The sequence below is a fragment of the Anopheles maculipalpis genome, chromosome 2RL, assembly GCF_943734695.1.
Source record: "Anopheles maculipalpis chromosome 2RL, idAnoMacuDA_375_x, whole genome shotgun sequence".
In the NCBI taxonomy this organism is placed as follows: Eukaryota; Metazoa; Arthropoda; class Insecta; order Diptera; family Culicidae; genus Anopheles; species Anopheles maculipalpis.
Window position 1 is genome coordinate 85,115,844 of NC_064871.1, and position 24,023 is coordinate 85,139,866.

The following is a 24,023-nucleotide window of genomic DNA, read 5'->3' on the forward strand; positions in this document are numbered from 1 at the left end:
TTCCACTTGCCAATCGTGCCCCCGCTGACGCTGAACTCGCTCGCTGGAAGCGCCATTTCTTCCGCCATGTTTTTCCAACTGGGGTCTGGGGTTTGGGGTCTGTAAAATGAAAAGATCAATTCTGCTCTGCCCGGGGTCTCGAACTCGACACGAGCGCTCGAGCTCCCAATGCTGCTGCTAAATGCCTCTTTTTCACAGAAAACGGAAAAGTGATGAATCCCGCTTTCCCGGTAATGGACGGGGGAAACGAAAATGAGCTACTGCTGCGATCGAACCGGTACTGGTTTCGAAAGCTGTGAAGGAAACCGATAATGGAGGTATGTTTTCTTTCATCTGCTCGCTTTTTCTCTCGTTCGTTTGTGGTGGACCATTTCGAGTCAAAGAGCGTCAAGAAGCGGGAGGTGGCAATGTGAGGGCACGGGACGCAAAATAATCCCTTGATTTGTGCCTTGATATTAACGTGAAATATTGCATAAAGCCAAAACCGCAAGCGTACAGCTGGGCTGACTGACTGGGCGTGCAAGTTTGGTGTAGGTTCATTTTCATCGATTCGGGATTTAATTCTAGGCGATAGCGTTTGACAGGCCAATCCGTGCCGATCGGTTTGGAAAGCGATATTTTCCGTATGATTCACTGCTTCGGTCTTTGATTATTGCTGTTGCTGTTGCCATTACTTTGGCTTTGGTAAATTATTTCTTTATCAAGTTTTACACTGTTTAAATGCATATGATGGAGCGGTAGAATTTATCAGGGGAATAATTCAAATAGATAGTGAAATATTACAAGCTAGTTGTGGAACTTTGCAATCGCATAATGGAATTTTTCATTTACGAACCAGTACAGGTTGAAAGAGTAAATAATAAGGTTGAAAGAGTAAATAATAATAACTTTTACAACCACTGTTTTCAACAAACTATTGGAAGAAATTTTTTTTTTACGGTTCAACAGTAAAGCTCCATACGCTCAGCAAAAATTCTATAGCAGCTCTCAAGAATTTCCACAATCGGGTTGCACATCTCCCCGAAGTAAATGCAAGAAACTACTATTTGATTGCAAATTTCCACAAAAAACTTGTAGTATTTCGCTACTCACTTAAATTTTTTTTTTTTAGATTTTTCCTCTATCCTGCCTCGTAATTGCTGCCTTTGCTATGCTGAAGATCTAAAAATATTCCACCCTATCTCCTCCTTGGCCGACTGTTCTATCCTTCAGGATATCCTTGAATGGTTTACATCCTGGTATTCCCGTAATTCCCTTACTCTTTGTCCTGCTAAATGTATTTTCATTTCATTTAGTTCTGCTCGTTGATCAGGTCATTGTTGGAGTACTGCTTAGTTGTCTGGATCCCCTCTGCTATGGTTCACATCGATCGTATTGAACGGGTCTCAGAGGTCAGAGGTCTTTCATCAGGTTTGCTACTCTTAAATTGCTGGGTGATTCGGCCTCTGTTCTACTTCCCTACGGATCCAGATGTCAACTGCTAGCCTTGCGCTTTCTGCAAGATCACCACTGCCTGGCTCAATCCTCTTTCATCGCTTCCCCAATTCTATGTATCTTCCAGCTCTCTACACCCTCGTTCTCCTTTAATTATCCCTAATTAGCGCTCCGTGGTTGGTTGCAAAGGTCCTCTGCTTCGTGCTATGTTCGTCTTTAATCTTGCAGCTCACGGCTTTGACTTTAATTCTTCTTTAAAATCCTTCCGCTCTAAATTAAATACTCTGCTGTAAGTTTAGAATTTAGATTAGGTAGATTCATTTTTACTTTATTAGCTTTAAAGTTACATTTGTGAAGCCGTAGCAGACAAATTAAATAAATAATAATAATAATGATCAAAATAATAATAAAGAGATAAAACGATAATTTAATAATTGTGTGCAAATAGACGAAACAAATCATTTCAACATCTAGTTTTTAGTATTACGAATTGAAATTTATATAACAAAGGAAAAAAATGCTCTATGCTTTATGTCGGCTTCAAATGCTCGTCATATTATGTGGACGCATTCTTCTAATAGCTTTTTATTTTTATTCGACTATTTCTTACTACTCAACTTCAAACTTTAAAGCTTTGGCTCTCTTATCAAAGCTTAGTATATACTTGCAAACATTTAATATTGTAATAGTCTGTTTAATGAAACCAGAATTTTCCTATTTGAAACAAACAAAGAATGAAGATAACTAAGTTGCAGTTGTATGTTTTGATTTTTGTGTATTATCGGCACTAATTAAAGAATTAATCCCTATGCACTTACACTCCTGCCCGGATAAGTGCGACTAGAAAAGCTTACTTCCGTAAAGTACACAATTCATCAAATACTCAAACGGTACTAATTTTCAAGATCAATTTTCATCCGCAAAACCGTACCCATCAGTACAAAATCTGATCGCTTGCATTCGCATTTCTCTTGCCATCTGAAACTGCTGGTCATCAGCATCATACGCCGTAGGCCCAATTTCCAATCGAAACGATAAGAAAATCCAATGCCTAAAACCAGTATAATTGCCACCGGTGAATGTCGTCGGTATGTGTGTGTGTGTGTGTATGGCAAAAGGAAAGAAAAACTCTTTTCTGCACCCACTGCCCTAATTGGGATGCCGCTTTGGTGACCGTTCGGCTCAAGACAACCCGCAGCAAGCACGAAGACGAAGCGCCTCCCCAGCCTATACTGCTTGTTGAGCTTTGAGACGATGGCTCTGATGTCCTATGATGGGATCGTTTGCATTAGGTAGTTTGCAAAATCCTAATTAATGCGATTATGCACCGCACATGGACGAAACTGGCCCTCGGTTCCGTAAATCGTAAAACGAAAGTACTCTTCCTACGGATACCCACCAGAGCCCAAAAACAGACTAACAAGAGGAATCCTAGACGTGCCAGGCAATTTAGTGTTTTTAACCAATCGAGTCGGAAGATAGAGTGCGAGAGGAAGGGTGATAAGAGAGAGAAGGATGGTTCATGAGGATGGTTCGATGCAGGACACTGCCACCTTCTATTTAGCCTTCGGACAAACAAGTCATGCATGTGTGCGTGTGGGATACGAAAATGGTTCTACTACGGTACGCTGCTGATTGCAGTTTGGAAAATATTTGCATTTAACTTACCGGTAGCCGGTCAGTCTCACTTACAAACCAAGAACCGATGGGAGTACCTGGTGGTAGGTCAATAATGCACCTGCTGTGTATGTGTGCAAGTGGATTTCGTAGCAGAATCTCAAAAGAAACCACTGCATATCTATCACTTCCTCCCATCTTGTACACAATCAAGGCTGGCACGTATCATTGCCGACCAGCAGCAGCACAAATCACTACCAGCCATTAGACAACCGTACATCGTCACATCACAAAGGCTTGCCCCGTCCGGCTACCGCTACATACTTCCCCACGAAGGGTCAGTACAAATTACAACAACATCAACAGCAACAAAACAGGTCTGTGTTTACATCCTGCAACATGGTGCAGAAGGGTAAACTTATTTCGATAGATGCCGAACCAAAGTTTCCACTGTCCAAAATTTATAACAACTTTCTCAACAACTATCAACCATCGATATACGCTTTTCGATATGCCTGGGTTGAGGGGGGGGTTTGATTGAAGTTTAGTTTGTAACTTCCAAGCCTTTTTTTACCCTTTATTTTGGGTAAAAAGAAGTATTTCAGGGGTTTACAAACGGGGCTTCAATTTGGGTTAAATGTCAAAATGTAAATCACATACTGCACGGAGGATTAAGATTTTACTTCTGTTTGCATACATTTAGGCGTACCAACACTGTGAAGGTTTTAGAAAAATAGTATAAATAGAAACTATATTGCTTGTAAACGACCTAAAAAAGGATTTTTGCGAAAAATCTTTATACGTACCAAAGTGTAAATGCTTCTCACGTACCCTGACGTAAAGTGCAAACGCTTGGATCAAACTAACCGGAGGTCGAAAATCGAAGCACTCCGTCAAACTTTTCTAACAGAGCAAAGCTTACCGGCCCCACTGGCTAGCCCAAACCCAATCCATGCGCCAAGTGTCGAAATGAAAAATTGCACAGCTGAAAATTGAGACCACCGCTCGGTTCGGCCGTGCGCTTCAAATGTAAATGCAGTTCGGTGCAAAGTTTTGGGCCCGGTGCATCGATTTCACCTTCGTGCCTTCGTTTTCGATGTTCGAAAGTTTCTGTTTGGATTACTGTTTCGTTTGTTTTTAGCTTTGTTTCGATCGGAAAAGAAGCGCATACACTTATCGGGGTGGTTGTAGTGTAACAAGTTGTAATACCATTTTTATTTTTTTGGTTTTGGGATCGATTCCGTTAGTTTCAGTCGGAAAGTTCATATCGATATCTCAATTTTTGAACGCTGAAGCAGGCTTTCTGTGAAGTAAAGAGGTTGCACAATATCAGAGAAATGTTATGTATTCTAAATTATATTATTTAGCTGTTTGGTTCAAATTTCAATGTTCATCATCTCTTAATACCCACTCAATTATTACCCTATAATATGTAGCCTTTACGAAACAGGGCATTCGGGATAATTTTGACAGTTACATTTTTGTTTATAACTCGTGATCAAGTTGGCATAGGAAAACAAGCAATACGTCATTCGACAGCTAAAAGTGTACGTAAAAAGCAGCGAAAACATCCCGTGATAAAAAAAATGCAAAAAAAGAGTACATTGTGGAAGCGGATCACATGCATCATGATGATCCGCGCCGGACGCGACAACCGCCGACACGGTTAACACCCAGAACAACCGGTGGCTGTCTTACTGCCCGGCGGACGTGCCACGGGTGCCGCAAACCAAGTTCCCCCAGACGGTGATGGTGTTTTCCTGCGTGTCATCGGAAGGGGACGTGATGCCGCCCCACTTTTTCGAGCAGGGGCTGAGGCTGAACGCGGTCGGGTACATTTCCATGCTGGAAACCGTTGTAAAGCCTTGGATCACGAAAGTGGCCAACGGCAGACCGTACGTGTACCAGCAGGATTGCACTCCGTGTCATACAGCCTCCAAAACGATAAAGTGGTTGGCGGCCAATTTCAACGACTTCACCGCGCCGAATGTGTGGCCTCCTAGCTCCCCGGATCTTAATCCAATGGATTATTTCGTGTGGGGCGCGGTGGAACGGGACACCAACAGAACCTCCAGCAACACCAAGGTGGAGCTGATGGCGAAAATCAGGTCCGTTTTCGCGGCCCTACCCCTCGAAACTTTCGCCAGGGCTTGTTCCCGGTTCCGGAGACGGGTGGAGGCCGTAATAGAAGCCGAGGGCGGATATTTTGAATAAAATGAATAAAATACATGGTAAGCTACTATTTTTAAAACAAAAAAAATTTCCACGATGATTAATTTTGCCATAAAATTTTTTTTTTCTACGTAGGTAACTGTCAAAATTATCCCGAACGCCCGTATATTCTAGAAATTTAACAATAATCTACCATAACCATTTGTCTTCAGCATTTAGATCGCGATATTTTATTATTATTATGCATAAATACTTCTAGATATTGAATCACCACAGAACTAATAAGAATAAAATGAATACAAAATATAATACAGAAGATACAAAACTCCTCAAATGATGCAATATGTATGACAATTGTGTATCATAAATATTCGATGCATGCTTTTCAGATATTATAAAAACTTCTTCTAAAACACTGTAGGTTTCCTCAATACAATCCATTCAAGAACCAAGCCAAGCAAGTAGGAGGAAAGCGACGATATTCTACATACGAACGGACGACCTACCAAGCGCTAAGCACTGACATAACACAATATTGCAACGGTATCGGCAAAATTGCACCAAGATCGATTGACCAATGCAAATGCATTGCAACATTCCGTTCGATCACCTCTCATCCAACGTGCGGCGAACCGAATTGATACAGAGCGTATCATAACCGTTCCGAAACACGCTGACAGTGGTGTTTGAAATCACTGCAAACCGGCCGAACTTTCATACGGGACGGCACTCGTAAAGATCTTGCAAGACTTGCCACCGGCCAGTGTTAAATTGCAATCTTTCCGCTTCACTTTTCAATTACGAATTCATTACGGGTCTATACGGTCCGCCTTTCGGCCTTTCACTCACCAAGCACGCAGCACCGTTGGTAGCAGACGGTACTGCCAGGTCAGGAGCGCCGGAAAGTGCAGTGAAAATACCAAAAGGAACCCCGAAACCCACTGTCGTGGCATTCAATATGGCACTGTGTGACCGTGTTCGGGGACAGCTGCAGCAGATTCACTCGATCAGCTATTCATTCTGGTGCGCGAGCACACACACACAATAGCATCTTTCGGCCGTGAGCATTCGCTAGGACGGGGCCAGTTGTATCGCAAGGCTAGGGCGTGAACAGAGGCGCAGAGCTTAAATAGTTTACCTTCAACATGCGGGAATTAAGGAATTAAACATGGTGGATGAGTAAATGGGAGGAGAAGTATAGAGTGTTAAGCGTTTAAGTGATCTAATTGCTCCCAAAGAATAATTGTGTCGTATCGCTAATATGCCAAAGTGTTCTACGTGATGGAGACGCCTGGTACTCTGTACTTGGTATGAGAAAATATTACATATGTATGTGGATGTATCTTTTTCAAACTTTTCTGAGTAATCACTATCTTGTGACTTTAGAAAGGTTTTTTTTATAAAACTTTCATCAAAACATTCCTAGGTTTTACATTGCAAAATACTGTGCAAAAATATTCTTATGTTGACTTTATGATAGTAGATAGTGCTAAAATAATCCAATAAGGATATTTCATTTTATAAGATCATTCTACGTATCGCAATTTCTAGTTTTCTTTCACCATTTGTTCAAAACCCTTTGTAAAATATTCATAAATATCATTTAAACGATTAAACCGATGACATGGAGACGCCTGGTGCTTTTCAAATTTCCTTTCGACATTCAGCCTGCTTCCCATTATTGATTATGGACTAATTCCTTCCCACGAATCCATTACACACCAACACTGTTTCACACCATTCCAGCAAACCAACAATCACCATCGTTTTCATTCGGCCAAGATTTACAACCACCCCGCACCGATATCAATCTCTCGCTATGCAAAAGCCAAAGCTAGCCGGAGAAAGCTTACAGCGAAAGCTTTACGGATCATTAAATGTCATGCCCCACTAAGCTTACCTGACAGGCTACCCGGTTCCCCAGAAGCCGCCCAGCAAATTACACATCCATCTTCACGTTCGAGCAGATCGTTACTCAGACAGCGGTGGGACGCTTCCTCGAGCAAAGACTCGACACTCGTTGCAGGGTACTCGTCAAGTTTCCGATTTACTTTGTGACTTCCTGATAAGAAATCGACTCTCGTCGGTTCACATTCGGCCAGAGCGTACCGTGCGCTGTAAGGTGCCGCTTGATTATGCTAATTTGTGAATCGCCGCTAAAGACGCTATTGTTTCGATTCCTGCGATGGTTCAAGGTGATGCTAAAACCGACGTATCCGAAGCATAATATGATAATGCAATCGTGTTGTAAATCAATAATAGAGGCTTTTGATGCTGAAGTAGCGATTTTTTGTTTACTGTGTGTACGAGTTGGTGAAGAACATTGTTATGAATCCGTATAAGATAACATTATCTTATAATTCATTTTCGTTTCTATACATTCGCTTTGATTAAATCGCTAGGTTTTTTTTTATAAAGCACACGAATCAAAAGCCCAACCTAAGCGCTTTTTTCTGATAAAACAATTCAGTTATCGTGCCATGTTCGAACAATTTCTTTCCACGTCAGCTAAAATCGAACACTAAAACAGCCTATCCCTTCTACACGTCCGTTCTCGATCCACAATCCATGCAAGTAACCGTACGAGCATGTGAAGCCTAGGTTTTGCGATCCAATCGAAAGCAGTGTTAACATATGTCGACGATTTATATACTTCAGGGCTCGAGAAGGTGGCCAAGGAAAATAAACTGCTGACCAGATGGAAACGATGGCCTTCAAGAGTGTTTGACTGGAGCATGATGTGGTACATTTAATTTATTTTTCAGCATGATAACATTAGAAGATTTTGGCGCCATTTGTTGGGCAAGAAAAGCATCAAATTTGGTAATTTTTTGTTATTGAGCTATCGTTAAATACTTTCTCAAAGGTTACAAGCTCATACAGCTCAGCTCAAAGGTTACAAGTTATACCATTTTTTGGCAAAAAAAACATTTTTTTCTAAACGATTTACATCCGATTCTATACACTTTGTTTTACTATAATATCCAATAGATCGATAAGTTATTCTATGACCTAATTACAATGCAATTAAATTACCACAATTGTCATCTCTTTACAGCCCACTTACAATTGATAGTTTCGCCGCAAGACTTGCCCGTAGATGTGGTCAGAACGATCACTGTCGTTCCTCTCCGGACTCACACTTGCATACATATTGTACTTGCCTTTACCAGCAGCAGCACAGATGATTGGTCAAATATTTGAGCATGGTTGTCATATCATTTCGAATGAAAGATGGCCATAGACTTCCTTTCCCTGGGTACAGGCAAACAAGCGTAGGGCCGGGCACTGTACACTGGCCACACCAGAGTAAACAACTGATAGACGGATAGAGAGTGTGTGTGTGTGTCGTGTTGCCATTGCACCGGACCTTTCTCTAAACCCTGTTCTTCTATGCAATCTGTGGGCAGAAAGCGATAAATGAACTGACATCACAGTACGAGTGGCAGCGTGGCGGGGCGAAAAAGTTTTGTATATTATATTCCCATCGGTGCCGATGATGGTCGGGAGGTTCTGCGGTGTGCAACCTATTTCAATATTCTTTCCAATAATAACCAGGGAATAACACTCGGATTACAGGGTGTTAGAATGCTGCCGGTTCCGTGTCGTGTTCGTGGGGACTGTGACGTAGGAGTGTGTGTGTGTGTCCAAGTCCCAGTCTGGCTTGGGACACTTGTGGAAACGTGTTTAGTTCGTAACTCGGTCTCGGTCTTTTTCTATCCACTCTTCTCGAACGCTTTTCTTTCTCTACTCGAAACAAGCTTCCGGAAGTGCATACCTTTTCACCAACAGCACAGCGCCAGCAATGATGTTGTACCGCAGCCCTGTACCGGTGCATGTGTCCGATCGAACCCACCACCAGCACACCCTTATCGTTCATTGTCAGGGAGAAAGCATGGACGCAAGTGTCCACAAATCCACTCCCATTTTGTAGGATGGAAAAGTTGACCACCTTATGCTGTTCAACGCTGGCTATGGTAGAGCTCTAGTGCAAGCTCTCCCCGTATTCGTACTGTGTGTCTACTGGGAAAGAAATTGAACGGTTTGTCCTGGTGCAGCTTTAGCTAGAAGGAATGCACATTTAGAAACTTTCCTTTGCTGCAATGGATTTTTACGTATTACGACAAATCGACTCCACTTCGTACTGTTTTGATAGAAAATAATATTTTCATATGCTTTTGTGAAATCTTATTTGTAATGCGAAGTGTTGAATGTGCACATAAATAAAGGTTCTGAAATTTGCTTTTTCTTCTTATTTTTCTTCTGATTGGCTTCACGACCTCTAAGGTCATGCCGGCCACCGAATGGCTTACTAGACCTAGATACCACTTAGCTGGAAAGGATTTCCTCACTACGGGGGGACAGTAGGGATGGGATTTGAACCCCGGTCCTGCCATTTGGGTCGTCCCTTTACTATAAATTTACTATAAATCTGAAAACCACCGATTGAACTATTATTCTCATTTTTAAATATTTAAATTCTATTTATCAGCCTAAATGTATGCAAGAAGCGTTCAATTCTGCTTAAATTCTATTTCTTTTCATATTTTTTTACGTAAAACATTTTAATATTTGCTTCTATTCAAACATCGATTTAATTGCTTTCAGCAGTTATTGTACCAATTTTATGCAATTTTACCACAACAAAAAACTTGGAAATGTTTTTCTTTTCCTTGTAATCAATCTGACTAACGATTGTATAGCGCTCCAAACCAAACATCACACCATTCTAGACACTCAACATAAATGGGGTTTCGTTTATGTTTATTTACACATATTTCTCTTTTAATGAAATCATCCTTGCAAATAACACATATTTCAATTCTTTACCTCCTTTTGTCTACTGGCTCAGCATGCAAGTGTCCAGCTTCAAAGGACACACACACACAGATTTACAGATTTTTATTTCCCCTGTTCCCTATTTTGTGCTGCCCAACAGAGCCCATTCTCTTGAAATGCACACCAGCGGAGCAGTAAATAAATTGAATTATTATTTTCCACACGTTTGCACTACAGTTCGTGCATGTAGCATGTGCAGTTTTCATGTGAATTTCGCAACTGCAGGAGAGGTAAAAAAAGAAATGGTGGTAACATACACACACACATACCACTAAATAGAACAACAAAAAATAAACTGTACACCGCATGCAAGCACGGCAAGCGTTTGCCTTGGACTCGCCGCCCGTAAATGCAAAACCATTTGCGCTGGGTAAATCACGTTTTATCTCTGTTCGTGTGTTGTTGTACGGCTGTGTGGATGATGATGATGATCAGGTTCCGGTTGTAATGTAGACACAGTTTGTTTGTCTCGTTTGGCTTAATCTATTTGTTGTGTTTAGGACTTTATCGTGCTTTTAAAGCCATTTTTAGATGTTTTTTTTTTTTTGTACGTAGAAAATTGTTTAGTTATGTGCATCAGAGCTGCATTATTACTGCATCAGTCAAGTGCCTAACTTTTGGCGTTTTGTTATGCGGATTGCATATTTTTTCTTTAAGCAACGGCTGCTAACAAAGCTAAATACAACACACCAATCAAACTCTAACATTTAAAGCACTGCTTTCTGATTTCAAATTACTCTTCTACATGTAGTAAGCGACCGATTCCCTCATTTATTTTTTTTTTTGTAATCTCTACACTTGTAAACCAATTTTACTGCTTTACCCGGTTCACCATCCTTTCAACAGCGAAGACACTCCCGCGAACTGTGCATTGGTCGGTTTTCTTAATCACAGCTCACAATTGGTTATGCATAAATTAGATTTAATTAAAAAGTCCCGAAAAAACCTCCCACCTCCCTCCTCCCGAGACGCTCGATCAACCTCGGGGTGCTTCGCGACTGCAAATAAAACCTCCACTGCTCGGTTGATAAGTCAAAAGCTTTCTCGTTCCGATGCGCCTTACTGTTTGCCGTACCATCCAATTCCATCACCCCCTGCACCTCCAGTAACCAGTCACCAGTTTGAGTTTTTGAGTTATAAAATAAATAAGACACACTCCGAAACGTAACAGAAGAAGAACAAAAAACTGCCACCACTCATCGCGGTGACATGGTGAAACCACTTGCGGCAACAGCGGCGAGCGCAGCGAGCAATATTGAATACTTTTTAAATGAATAAAGTTTTGGTCACCCTTCGTACCGGGGCTGGTACCATTTTTCTTTCCTTTCTTTTTCTCTCTCTCTCTCTTTCTCTCTCTCATTCACCTTCTGTTGAAGTACGATACCTAAACAAAAAATTTTAAAACAAATCCTAATCTTTCTCGTTGGAATGCATACATGCTTGCAACCGTCACAAGGTATGATAAGCAATCTGAAGTGTTAAATTAAATCCATCCAAAACGGATATTAGTAGCACCACTTTTGCGGTCCAGTAGTTGACACAAAAAAGTAAACCCATTAAAAGCTCTTTTGTGCTTGCCCCCTCTTTGGGGGGCATCTTCCAAACGAATCAGAAATTAAGACACAACCGCTCACACCGCGCAGCAGCATTGATAAAAATTTTACGCCCAAAAATTTGTTATCAAATTCGTTCAACCATTCCAACGGCATCGCAAACCGGCTACGACGATACCGGGTGTGTGACAGACAAGCAATAAGCGCCCAACATCTGCTGCCAGTCGTGGGTGAACCATAACGATTGCTTGCCTGCGCTTACTATACACCGCTTAATTAATCGTTTCCGATCGAACGGAACGCTTCTGCCTCATCGGAACATTTATTGACGACGTCTTCATTTTAGAAGTGGAGCATGGCTTTGGGCTATAAAATCCATTTGCTGTAACAACGTTAGAAATCAGTATGAATTAAACAATTTGAAATTAAACGCCTAAAGCTAGGCAATCAGCATTCAATACCTGTACATCTTCCAAAAAATTAGGCGCCTAAATCTATGCAAAACGATACATTTTTCAAGTAGAAATAGCTATCGGAAATTCCCGATGAATAAAGTAATGCTATTAAAGATACAATAAGTGATTCGATTCAACAACACCGTCCAAAAAAGAAAGAATCTACTCTAACACACCTGGTCAAAACGCCTTCCCAGGCCAAGCACTGCACTTCATGCACGGTAATAAACTACAAGAGCACTTACGTATTCATTTTTCTCTAAATTTTACCAATCGATTTGGCATTTCACAGATGAACGTACCACCGTTTATCAGCTTGTAAAATATTTACCGAGAGTACTTACGTTCATTTCCAATAGCACCAACCAACCAATCAACATCCATGCTTAACATTTATGTATTCATCTCGTTCGCAAAAGCAGACGGCATGTGATACTTGCTTCGTACCACAACCCCGCTTAAAGCCATATGAATAGGTACGTCAGTAACGTGAATTAGCTACCGTTTATTTTCGCACACAATTTCCCAAAGTGCCCGATCACCTACACATACGCTTGTGTCTAAGAATCACTTGCGGTGGTTTTACTTAAGCTTCAAGTAGCATCCATTTAAGTGCCGCTTGGTTATGACTTTTCCGTTGCTTTCTTAACATATCGTTGCTTGTCTCTCTCTCTCTCTCTCACACACACACTCTTTCGGTCTAGAATCGCTTTGCAAATTTCAAGCTTCTACTCCTTGATGCCTAGCAGTGCCTTCAGCGTATTGGAATTCACACGGGCCTGTGCACATATTTTGCTTTCCATCAGCACGGACGGTTCGTGTAGCAGCATTCGTATGCACTCGGTAGCATTGTACAGCGAGTCTTCCAGCTGTACTGCTGCTGCAGCTGAATTATTTGCCTCCGTAGAACGTCGCCCAAGCTCGGCCAGAGCGGCATGAAGTTCGAACCGGGTGGCACCGAATGCACGAGCTTCGGCTGCAAAAAAAAAGGGTTAACCGATTGAGACCATATACCAATAGATCTTCCCCCTAAAGCCCCCCCCCCCCCTTCCCGCAAAAAAAGGTCGGTAGAGACTTACCGGGACAAATCTTCTCGAACAGCGCAATCAATTCCTGACAAACCTTGATCTTGTTCATCAGCTTATCGTACGGGATCTTCTTGATCGCTTCCGGATTGTTGCCGCCAATCACCTGCGACAGCGAAATCTTCACATCCACCATAAACTGATGATTCGAGGCAAGCCACTTCGAGTAGTGCTTCATGTACTTATTGCAGTGATCCTCCCGATGTTTTTCCATCGCTTCCAGATCCATACGGGCCCGTTCCAGGATCTGTCCCACAGCCGCACCCGTCACCTCCTTCGAGCATCGCAAACACTTCCAATCGCCAGTCCACTGGGCCTTATCCACCGGCAACAGGTAGCCCTTGCACTTTGAATCCTTCTGAAAGCCGGAACACCTGAGCGCACTGAAGTACGTCTCGTACTCGGTCGGATCATTACAGCGCTCACACTCGCAGCGGAACATCTTTGTCTGCTGCAGATGTTCCAACCGATTGCCCGTCGTCCACATCACATCCGTGTAGCAGATGCTGAGCCGCTCGCCGCGTCGAATTGCGTTCGGTGCCCAGATGACCACTTCGCCGCGATTAGTGAAACTTTTCGACAGATTTGGCCGGCAGGAGTGTTCCAGCATCGATGCCATGTTGTAGATCGCTACCGAGGATGGTTCCGTCAGTGGGACTTCGTGGCCGTTCACCTGAACAATGCCAACCACGCGCAGTATCTCGTCCTCGTCCCATTTGTTTTCACACTTGAAGAATCTACCAAGAAAATGGAGATGATTTAACAATAAATACATCACAAAAATAAATGCATTCGGAAACACACACCGTGGAATCAGCTTGGCAACACCTTCTCGATCGTTTCGCCATTGCTCCGAACCGCGCCGTTCTTCTTCGTGTGATTCCAATTTTAGCAGCGCTTCCCAACGGGCAGGATCACTCTCGGCCAGCAGCAGACACCGCACTGGCATTAAGCACTGGTACGTTGGATGTGGCACATAGAAGTGCTGGATAGAAATCTGGAAAGCGATGGACAGATAGTGGTGGATCTTTTAGATAAACACTAAATATAAATGATGTCGTAACTATAAGGAATTTTCCTTCTTTGTGGTAAGTTCTGCTGTCTTCTTTGACGACCTTTAAGGTCATCGTATAATGTAAATCTTAATGTTAATAAAAAAAGAAAATTGTTTGCTTATCGTTTGTGAAACGACATTTAGCTATCTTGATTATAAGCTACTCTAGTCGAGGTACCATCTCGCCTCCCATCAGCATGACTTTTTTACTGAAAAGTTCTTCGTCGACTGAGATCATGTCTCTCATTTCGTCTTTGTTTGAAAACAAGTTCGTTGGTCGTTAAATAAATGCTTTCTATATTGACTTGGCGTATATTGGCAGGACCTAGAAAGCCCTAGAAGCTAGAAAGGCTTGGTTAAAATCATATCTTATGAACTGTACTCATCAAGTCAGAATTCAGGATCTGATCGTTTTCTGATCTTCAGGTTAGATCATCAGATGTTCCTCGGGGCAGTGATTTGAGTCCTCCATTATTTCTGTCGTATATCAACGATTGTGCTCATGTATTTCCTTCCGATAATATCCTTCTGTACGCTAACGAACTGCAAGACTTTCTTCCTGAGAACTCGTCTTCAGATTATTGACGTCGTCAAGATTTCCTCAATGGCTTCTCTCTTTGGTGTGGTGGAATGTACTTTGTTCCGCAAAAGTGTAATCTTTTGGAGATATGCTATATGTGGCATCAACATCAATCGGTTATTTTCCATCAAGGATCTTGGATCATTTGGATTTTTTTCTCAGCAAAACTAATCGTATGAACGGTCACATTACACGTATCTCGTCTAATGTCCGTCATCTCTGAAGGCATTACTTTGTTACTGGATACGATCGATCCTCGTAGTTTTATCCACAATTCTACCACAAGCCTGTTAGACTTTGAATCTCTGCAAACTCGTTTATTCAATCCACCTAAAATAAATATAAAAATTAGCCCCTTTTCCTTCCTTTCCCCGATTTTTCCCTGCGCAAAAAAAAACCTCACTTAACATTCCTACTAGGCTAATGCGTTTCGGCAAGAATAATCCTTTCCAGAATGAGTTCAAATAGCATTCAACATCTCTCAACATCTATTCGCTTTTAACTTTTAACATACATCGTTAGGCCTTTGAGGCAGGCATATGTAAATAAATATTAAATAAACGATTTAAAAAACTTACTTTACTGCCCCGCGCAATGGTAAATTTACACTCTGCCTGATGAGCTGGATGATCTTGACAGGATCGCTTACAGACGGGCCATCCACAGCGTTCACATTCTTTATATTTTTTCTCCTCCAGTCCCTAAAACAAATATAAACAGGATATGGTTTTAATTAGCCATATTTTACTATCTGACAAATAATAAAATATAAATCAAAATATTAAAAAATGTGTTTCAAATTAATTGTGGCATATTGCATACTTTCAGGCGTACATTTGTTGCCCAGGATCAGGAATGATCACAAATTTAATCATTATTTCTCTACTAAACTTGTAAAAACTTGTCTATAAATGTACGTGTACGTAATGTAGGCTCTTCTCAAGTACCCAAATTAAACAATCATAATTTACTCACCTGCAAACATCCCACACAGACTGGACCGGTGATTTGTGCTGGTCCGTGTACTAGCGGCGCCTCTTTCAGTATAATCTCCCCTGCTTTAATATCACGCGTTGCCACCAAAAACCGACCGTACTGTTCATTCGAGCAGATCTGATCGAAAGCGAAATGGAAAATGTAGAATCACCCATTGGGATTAGTTGATGTAAAATAAGAGAAAACATATATCTTCTAATGAAAAACAGGAGTACCATAAGATAATTTTCTTTAGCATGCACTCCCGCTACACCATCCACTCGGCTCAACTTCCCACACAAAAGAACCTACTTTGAATGGATGACAGGTGGCTTTGTGCACCTTCCAGTCCTGCTGCTGATGTTCGACACAGCAGTAGTACACCATGGCACACCGAGAGCATCGTTTGCTAGCCTCCTTCTTGCAGATTGGACAGATCTTCTCAATCCGATCGTCTTCGTCTTCCAGCATTATTACAGCACGCTTGCTTTCTTGACCCACACAAAAGCACTTAACCGTCGGTTGGTTTTGTTTCTAGCTCGTAACAAACGCACCACGTGACTTCTTTCAATGAACTTTTACCCCCCACTCGGTTCGGTTCAAGTAGTAGCAGCAGCACCAGGAAATGGTATTTTTATCTTCACCTCATTTCACCCGTAACATCGAAAACATCACCAGAAAAAACACAAAAAGAATCTTCAACAATGCCCACTGACACAAGAGATGTGAGAGAGCGCAGAGTTTAAAGAACAAGACTGATGATTGGATTTATTTCACTTTCTTAAATAGATGAAATTAACAATAAACACTATGGCTCCAATTTCAGTTACAATCTATTTAAACAAACTCCCTATATCTCCAAAGACACGAGGGGCAAAAACAAACCACTGTGACTTCAATACCCTTTGGTAATTTCCCGACGACACGCGAACATCAACTAACAGCAAGCTTCATTCGCTGTATTAGAAACACCTGACGAACAGATGAACTCATCGGGCAAAATGAACAAAACGAACGGAAGTGCGCAAGCGTCAGTTGGTTAGTTTAGAAATATGTCACAGAATAGGCTAGCGGGAGTGTTGCTACAGTACAGTCTAGTCACGCATTATGCCAGAGCATTAGTTTATTTAGACAACACCGAAATGAACACACGGTCGATCACCGGCTTGATTTATCTCAAGCAAGGTTCCGTGAAGTTATGCATACAGCATCGAGGATCGGGACGTTCGAGACATAAATAAGGGCTGGAGCGCTTAATTATTTCTCGTACGATCGTTTGCGGTTACCCGAGGGTACGTAAACGTTGCTGACCTGTGGGTCCAGTTTTAAAACAAATGGATAGGGAACAGCTTGAGCATATCAGCAAATTCTGGATCGAAGATCTGCAATACTAATGCGATCGATCGATCACGAGGATCGATACGAGCTTCAAAGATCGGTAAGCAGCTGATTCGGATTACTCAGAGCAAGTGTTTACAATAACTTTCCCGCAGAGTTCTTTTGTGATCCATATTTAGCAGTGACTATTTTAAACACAAAGATCCTGATCGTTTACTGCTAGAATTCGTCTCGAGATGGTACACAGAGTATCACCGTTCGTCTAGAAGGCGGTAGAGCAAACTTGATGATAAGTAGGACTAGATACTAGATCATTCGTTGATCGGTAGATCAAAGCCACTTAGCGGAGCGAAATCTGCTATTACCTGAAACCCTGCTGCACAGGTGCATTAGGTTGATCGTGCCGGGCCTACCCCAACCAGTCGTCCACGCATTACAGCCACCAGAAACCACCACGTTTCATAACGTCCCTTACGGCGCAATTACCAACAGATAAATGATCGTACCGCAACCTACCCACAATATAAAGGAAAGCTATTTTTGGTGGCAGGTTTCCATTTCTAACAGACGCGTCTTCCGCCAAAAAAACGGACCCCGACCGGTGAACCTTGCCAATGTGTGCGCTGCACGTTTAGCTTTCTGTGACGTTGCCGGTGTAGCACGAGTTTTACGACGCAAGAGATGCTCTACAGATGCGTTTCGATGCGTACGCCACGCGCCACATACCGACCGATGGTTGGGTTGCCCTTTTAGCGGCACTGAATGCGCGTCTAGCATCGGAAAACTCATCCAACGTGCGTACGTTGGTCGACTTTTGCGTTTAAAAATAGTGTCCCATGTTTAGACGATCCATCCTCATACGCAAGGAAGGCGGTTGGGAGTAAAAATGGCGCCCGAAAGGGTGTGAGAAACTGGTTCGAATCGGAAGATGATTTACGATCGGGCGTGTCCCGACCGATCAATGTTGGTAGCACTCATGTCTGCCCCCGATTATGCATTAGATTCACGTTTAGCGAGACAATTATTATTTGCATTTGAACAAACAAACATGTTGGGGGCCATCAATATTAATTACTGACAATATTACTGACACGCAGATGTTGCTTTCAATCGTGCGACTACTATTAAACCATTAGTTGAACGTTATTCAAAGAAGAATTGCTTCATATCATGGAAAATAAATATGAAGAGATTGAGAGCGCCTGTATTAAGGATTAAAAAGAAAAGGAAGGCACCTGCATGTTACTTAAAAATTCATCAAATTAAATATAAATCAACAGTTAATAATCAACACAACTGTTTATACTAAGGGTGTAGATTTGGCTGCCCAATATTAGGCCAGAGTTTAATGTACATTAATAGTACAGTTGAACGGTCGTGATGATCGTTATAGATTTATTAGTTGATGCCTGAGTGTGGACTGACTATCCAACTACGTGGTATCGACAAGTCGACTAGTCTAGCCATTAGATGGCCAGTGTATCCTAGAAGGTCGTTAAGCCAAGAAAAAAAAGACGTCAATGAAGGGAATAAAATCCATCTTTCCAGAAGGGTTATTAAAAAGTGTTCACCTTCTACTGTCATATTGACCGTCTTTTATTGACCTTATTTATCAACGACTGTACCTCTATTATCCCCCCAAGGAGGAATCCTTCACAGCTGATCGCAAGATTTTCCTTCCTGTGTCCTTGTCTGCTGGCTGTTGTGCCCTCCAAACCTTCCCAAATTCCTTATCTGCGTGAGGTCATAAGAACGGCCTAGTCATATGTCCCGACAGGCGTAATTTCGTTTACCACATATCTTGTGATCCCCGTTCAGGTACACCCTCTGATACAGTTATATGTCAGGTATCTTCTGTAAAGGAGTTAGGCGTGTGGCTTGATAAGAGGTCTCTTTCAAAACCCTCCCCCCGCAATCCCATGATGAAAATAACAAGCCAGTGGGCCTGATTGTTAGGCTTTCGTAAATTTACGCGTGAAACTATTCGGTGCTTCCTTACCGATTATAATCTCGCTCATGCTCCCTATCCTTTACGCTGTCGCCTCCTTGAGCTTGCGCATTTTTAAGAAAAACATTTCCATATCTGTGCTAGCTTCATTGCCCCTTCCCTTTCGGCAACCTTTGAGAGAAAACATGCATTTTCGTATATTTTTCCACGATTTTCAACGCTCATAGGGCTTAGTCTAACGATGTTGTGCTGCAACTTTCTACGTTGGTCTCCGTTAAACACCAGCAAAGACAAACATCAAACAAAAACAAAAGCTGTTCCATTGCCATGCCTTGCAGCACGTTAACAATAGCCCAACGCTTTCACTATCGCACCAAATTCCTATCAAAATAAAATTTTAACGTGTTTATTTCCGACCAAAAGCCCAGCCAGCCGTTATCGTCTGCACTGAGTTTGACTTTAGTTTTAAAAATTATTTTCATTATTTAATTCGCTAAATATTAAATTGAATCTTGTTTGCTAAATTGATTTTATATATTTTATTTCTTAAAGCAAGATTTAAGTACAGTTTTGTATCCCTTAATTACACTCCCATCACTGTGGCTAAGCGATAAGCGATGCTCAGGCCCTCAAAGCAACCGATCGCACCAACACACATCCGAACAAGCGTAAGAAACCGGTCTTGCGAACGCGCGTTGTTTACAAGTTTATTTCGGTGGATGTTCCCTTGCACCCTTCGAGGTCGCCCCTCCCTTGCTGGGCCATTTGATGACAAGCAATTTTCACCACTTAATACGCGACGTTTCGCCAACAACCTCATTCAATCGTAAGTCAAACTCGGAGTGTGAAAGATTCCGCCCGGTCGCGTCTCAGCTCGGTGGACGATTTATCACTGACCGGAATCCGCTTATCAGGTGCATTTGCTTGCTTCGTAGGGGGTGAGTGAAGAAGGCTCGACTAATATGGGTGATACAAGTAAGTGAGGGAGAATTTTTGATTTGGTAATTGAATTCGGTGGCTTAAAAGTGGCACAATGTTTGTCCCCTTGTTTGGCAGAGTGCAAATGTGGTCCAGGTTATGCAACGCCTCTGGATGCTGTTCGCAATGGTCCGGTTGAGAAGCTGCTCTACGTTGTTTGTGTTCAACCGAATCTGGACGAGGAACACGGAGACTATCTTGCCACGGTGGATGTTGATCCGGCTAGTGGAACATACTGCGAGGTAAGTTTTGCTTTCAATTTGTCCCCCCGCCATTTTGCTCCTATGCACTGGTAATTTATTATCACTTCTTCCTTCAGATCATACATCGCACGTACACAAACAGCAAAAGAAATGAGCTACACCACAGCGGCTGGAACACTTGCTCCAGCTGTCACTTTGTGCCGGGAGATAAGCAGGTCCCTACACGCGATCGTCTGGTTCTGCCCTGCCTAAACTCGGATCGTATCTTTGTGATCGATACCGGTACCGATCCACGTGCACCGAAACTCGCCAAAGTGATCGAGGGCGATGTGCTGAAGGGTGCCAACTGTACTGCACCCCACACTACCCACTGTCTCCCGAACGGGAACATCATGATCTCGGTAATGGGTGATGCCGAGGGTAACGCGAAAGGCGATTTTGTCGAGTTCGACAAGAACTTCGAGCTGGTCGGCACATGGTCACGGGGCGATCGGAAAGCACTCTGCGGCTACGACTACTGGTATCAGCCACACTTTAACGTGATGGTCGCATCGGAATGGGGCGCACCGAAACTCTTCCGCCGTGGCTATCATCCGACCGATTGTGACGATCGTACGCAGTACGGTTGTCGGTTAAACTTTTACCGCTGGCAGGAACGGGAACTCTTCCAAACGATCGACCTCGGGGACGATGGACTAACGCCACTGGAAATACGCTTCCTGCACAACCCAAAAGAGAACCAGGGCTATGTCGGTTGTGCGTTCTATGCGAACGTGTACCGGTTCTATCAGAAGCCCGGTACATCCGAGTACACCGCCGAAAAGGTGATCGATGTGCCGGTAAAGAAGGTACAGGCAGATAATGGGGAGATCGAAATGATGGGCGGTATGATGACGGACATCCTTATCTCGCTGGACGATCGGTACCTGTACTTTAGCAACTGGCGCCACGGTGATGTCCGCCAGTACGATATTACCGATCGTGCCCATCCCCGTCTTACCGGGCAGGTGTTCCTCGGTGGCGCAATTCAGAGTGATGCACCGAGGCGTGTAGTGAACGATCCGGAACTGAGCGAACCACCGAAACCGGTGTACTTGAAAAATCGCCGTCTGCTCGGTGGTCCGCAAATGTTGCAACTTTCGCTCGATGGTCGGCGGCTGTACGTGTCGTCTAGTTTGTTCTCACCGTGGGATAAGCAGTTCTACCCGGAGATGGTTGCGGCCGGTGGTACAATCGTACAGCTGGACATCGATGTTGAGAATGGTGGCATGAAGCTGAACGAGAACTTCCTGGTGGACTTTGGAAATGAACCGTACGGGCCTGGGTTGCCACACGAGATGCGGTAAGATTGCGGGGGGGATTGGGAAGTGGCACTTTGTGGAGTTTTAATATTAATTATAATCTCGATCGTTTTAGGTACCCTGGAGGTGACTGCACCTCAGATATCTGGCTAGTGAACGAGTAGGGGTCCCTATATCTTCTGGAGAATTTATACTTGTCTTAAAACATTCCAATGTCTCAATCATTGCAGTTATGTTTGGAATTCCCAATTGAATAAAATTATTATTTTTCTACATCCTCAATCCCGTCAGATCTATCTAAATTCAACCTAAATTGAAAGAAGCTCCTATCATTGTTTTGTGGATGACTTTGCCTACCAGTTTGATACCAGTTTGATACTACATACTAAATTCAGTTCCAGGTTTGATCCTTGCAAAATATGGGTATAGTTTCTTCGGTATCACGTTCGACGTCATCTAGACATCCCGTTCAGATCCGAAAGTTTGAGAAACATAACACTCTAGACAAATTACACAAGGAATACAGATTGTAGATACAATGTTCAGAAACAAAAGGCGTCCCGGGTGGTCCTCGTCTAGATATTCTTTAAAGATACCAAAGTTCTTAGTATCTTTCCTACAACAACATTGCGTTAGTTTTAGCATAAGGCATATCTGGACTTCCGGACATCATGTAAAACAATTTCTTTGGTTAGGTCACTTCAAAAATCTACTGATGGGTAAGGGAATATCAATCCGGGCTAGTGAAACGTACTGACAAGGAAGATTGCTCCACCCAAAACCCCAACGAACCGATCTATTTTGTAACTTAATACAAACTAAGTGCATCCTGAAATGCATATACCGTAAACGAATTCTACTCGGTACATTCGTCCAACGTACAGTATTTAGCACAGTTTAGCCAAAACAAAGAAAACTGTTCCAATTTTGCTCACAAATTAAGTTTACTCTTGACGAAGGGAATTTCATTCTGCAACACATATTCTTTCCTTCTCCTTTGCCGAATCGTATATACACACAAACGCAGTCCCTTCAGTCGAACCGAACGATGTTGGATTCAAATTGATTGATAAATATTTTACCTTGCACGACTGTTGCAAATCTTCGACTAACCGTCCGAAAACTGCTGTTGATGATTGGATTTGCTTGCATTGAATTTCTCTACGCTCCCACCACCCGGCAGCGAGGCATTTGTCAAGTAGTTTGTTCGTATCGGAATGGGAAATGTTCTGTTGTTTCAATGTCTTTAGCACTGGAATGGAAGCTTTCCAAGAATAAGGGGCGAAACAAAACGGACCGGATGTTCGATTATCGTGTTTCAGCCAGTCTGTGTGTCTGTGTGCATCGGTAGCAACATGGTCAAACTGCAGTAGTGCCTCATTATGGCCCACCATACACACTTCCACAGGTTGTCCTCTCTGTCCCATTCTGGATTCGTTTTGCATATTTTATTTCCAATTCAATTCAATTTGCTTCCCGGCGCACATCACTTTCTAAGGTTTCGATATGGGAAGACGATGAACGGATGAAAAGGATAACATTCCAGAGAATGGATGGGTGACGGATGTGACGAGCCGTCAGTGCAAGATGGAAACAATAATGCGACATCCACATTGAATATGGGGATACGTAACTGTTGCAATCGATGAAGTTCCATTCAAGGTATAAAGTGAAGAATATTCTTAAATGCTGCTTGTAGGCACCATCGTCTTGATAAACTTCTTGAATCGAAAGCAGGGCTTAGTTTAGTGCATTAGATGTAGCTTTAGTAGTCTTGTGAAGAATCGGAATATTTGTCATTTATCCGGAAACATTCTTCTTTACTTTTTTTAACTTTTCTGCAACTATTCCTTGAGACGTCTTGGTGTGCCATTTTTACTTCTGATGATGAGAACTCTAAGGTCACGGATCTTCCAAGTAGTTTATTAACATGGACATGATCAGGATGCTGCATAGTAATCTCACCAGATGATAATTTAGTGGTTCCTCGCCATGGAAGTTGGGCGGATAGACGAACCAGCTTTATGAGCTTAATAAACTCAATCATCCATAAGATCTTACTTAAGATTTTCGCCGCTTATCCCTGTTCGAGTCAGAGCTTTTACTTGATACACTGATCCACAAGATGACCGTGAATTTGCTTACCTTCGCCAAGGTTTCTCCTATCACAAATCTATACATTGCACTATGTTTAATCCACAAACCACATATCACTAAAAATGGAACTAATTGATATCGAACAGCGCAAGAGACTACCCGCGAACTTAAGGTGCATTCTCTAATTGATTGATTTTAGAAGAAGTTAAGAAAAAAACCCATTTTGCTCCCAGTTGTAGGTAGGTCTTCGGGTTGCTTGAGATGGTTCTCAGAAGATTTTTTTTTTCTTAATTTTGAAATCATTTCTTGAGGCATATAGCAAGACATCCACGTGTTTAAACGAGTATGCAATTTCAACTTCAAACAAGTAGTCGAATATTTTTGGGATTGGTGT

General features: G+C 42.4%; 4 protein-coding genes across 7 annotated transcripts in view; 2 read left to right on the top strand and 2 right to left on the bottom strand.

Annotated features, from left to right (window-relative positions):
- Positions 1–24,023, top strand: part of LOC126568604 (elongin-C) — a 589,072-nt gene that overhangs the window by 547,997 nt on the left and 17,052 nt on the right. Inside the window, exon 1 of one of the 4 annotated variants that reach the window (XM_050225105.1) lies at positions 22,930–22,933. The exons of the other annotated variants lie outside the window; for them this stretch is intronic. The gene's annotated coding sequence lies outside the window, so the exon portion shown is untranslated. Of the gene's footprint in view, positions 1–22,929; positions 22,934–24,023 lie in introns of those variants that run through there. 4 annotated transcript variants of the gene reach the window in all.
- LOC126568008 (mini-chromosome maintenance complex-binding protein) overlaps positions 1–24,023 on the bottom strand; it is a 232,355-nt gene that overhangs the window by 187,303 nt on the left and 21,029 nt on the right. The window lies entirely within an intron of this gene.
- LOC126568112 (SET domain-containing protein SmydA-8-like) lies at positions 12,799–16,235 on the bottom strand. The gene is made up of 6 exons (XM_050224530.1): positions 16,077–16,235; positions 15,765–15,902; positions 15,368–15,490; positions 13,962–14,152; positions 13,150–13,892; positions 12,799–13,046 (listed from the first exon to the last, which is right to left on the bottom strand). The coding sequence occupies exons 1-6, from the start codon at positions 16,233–16,235 to the stop codon at positions 12,799–12,801; spliced, it is 1,602 nt and encodes a 533-aa protein (XP_050080487.1).
- On the top strand, positions 20,013–21,696 carry LOC126567560 (methanethiol oxidase). The gene is made up of 4 exons (XM_050223776.1): positions 20,013–20,025; positions 20,077–20,270; positions 20,348–21,573; positions 21,648–21,696. Exons 1-4 carry the CDS (start codon positions 20,013–20,015, stop codon positions 21,694–21,696), a joined length of 1,482 nt encoding a protein of 493 aa, XP_050079733.1.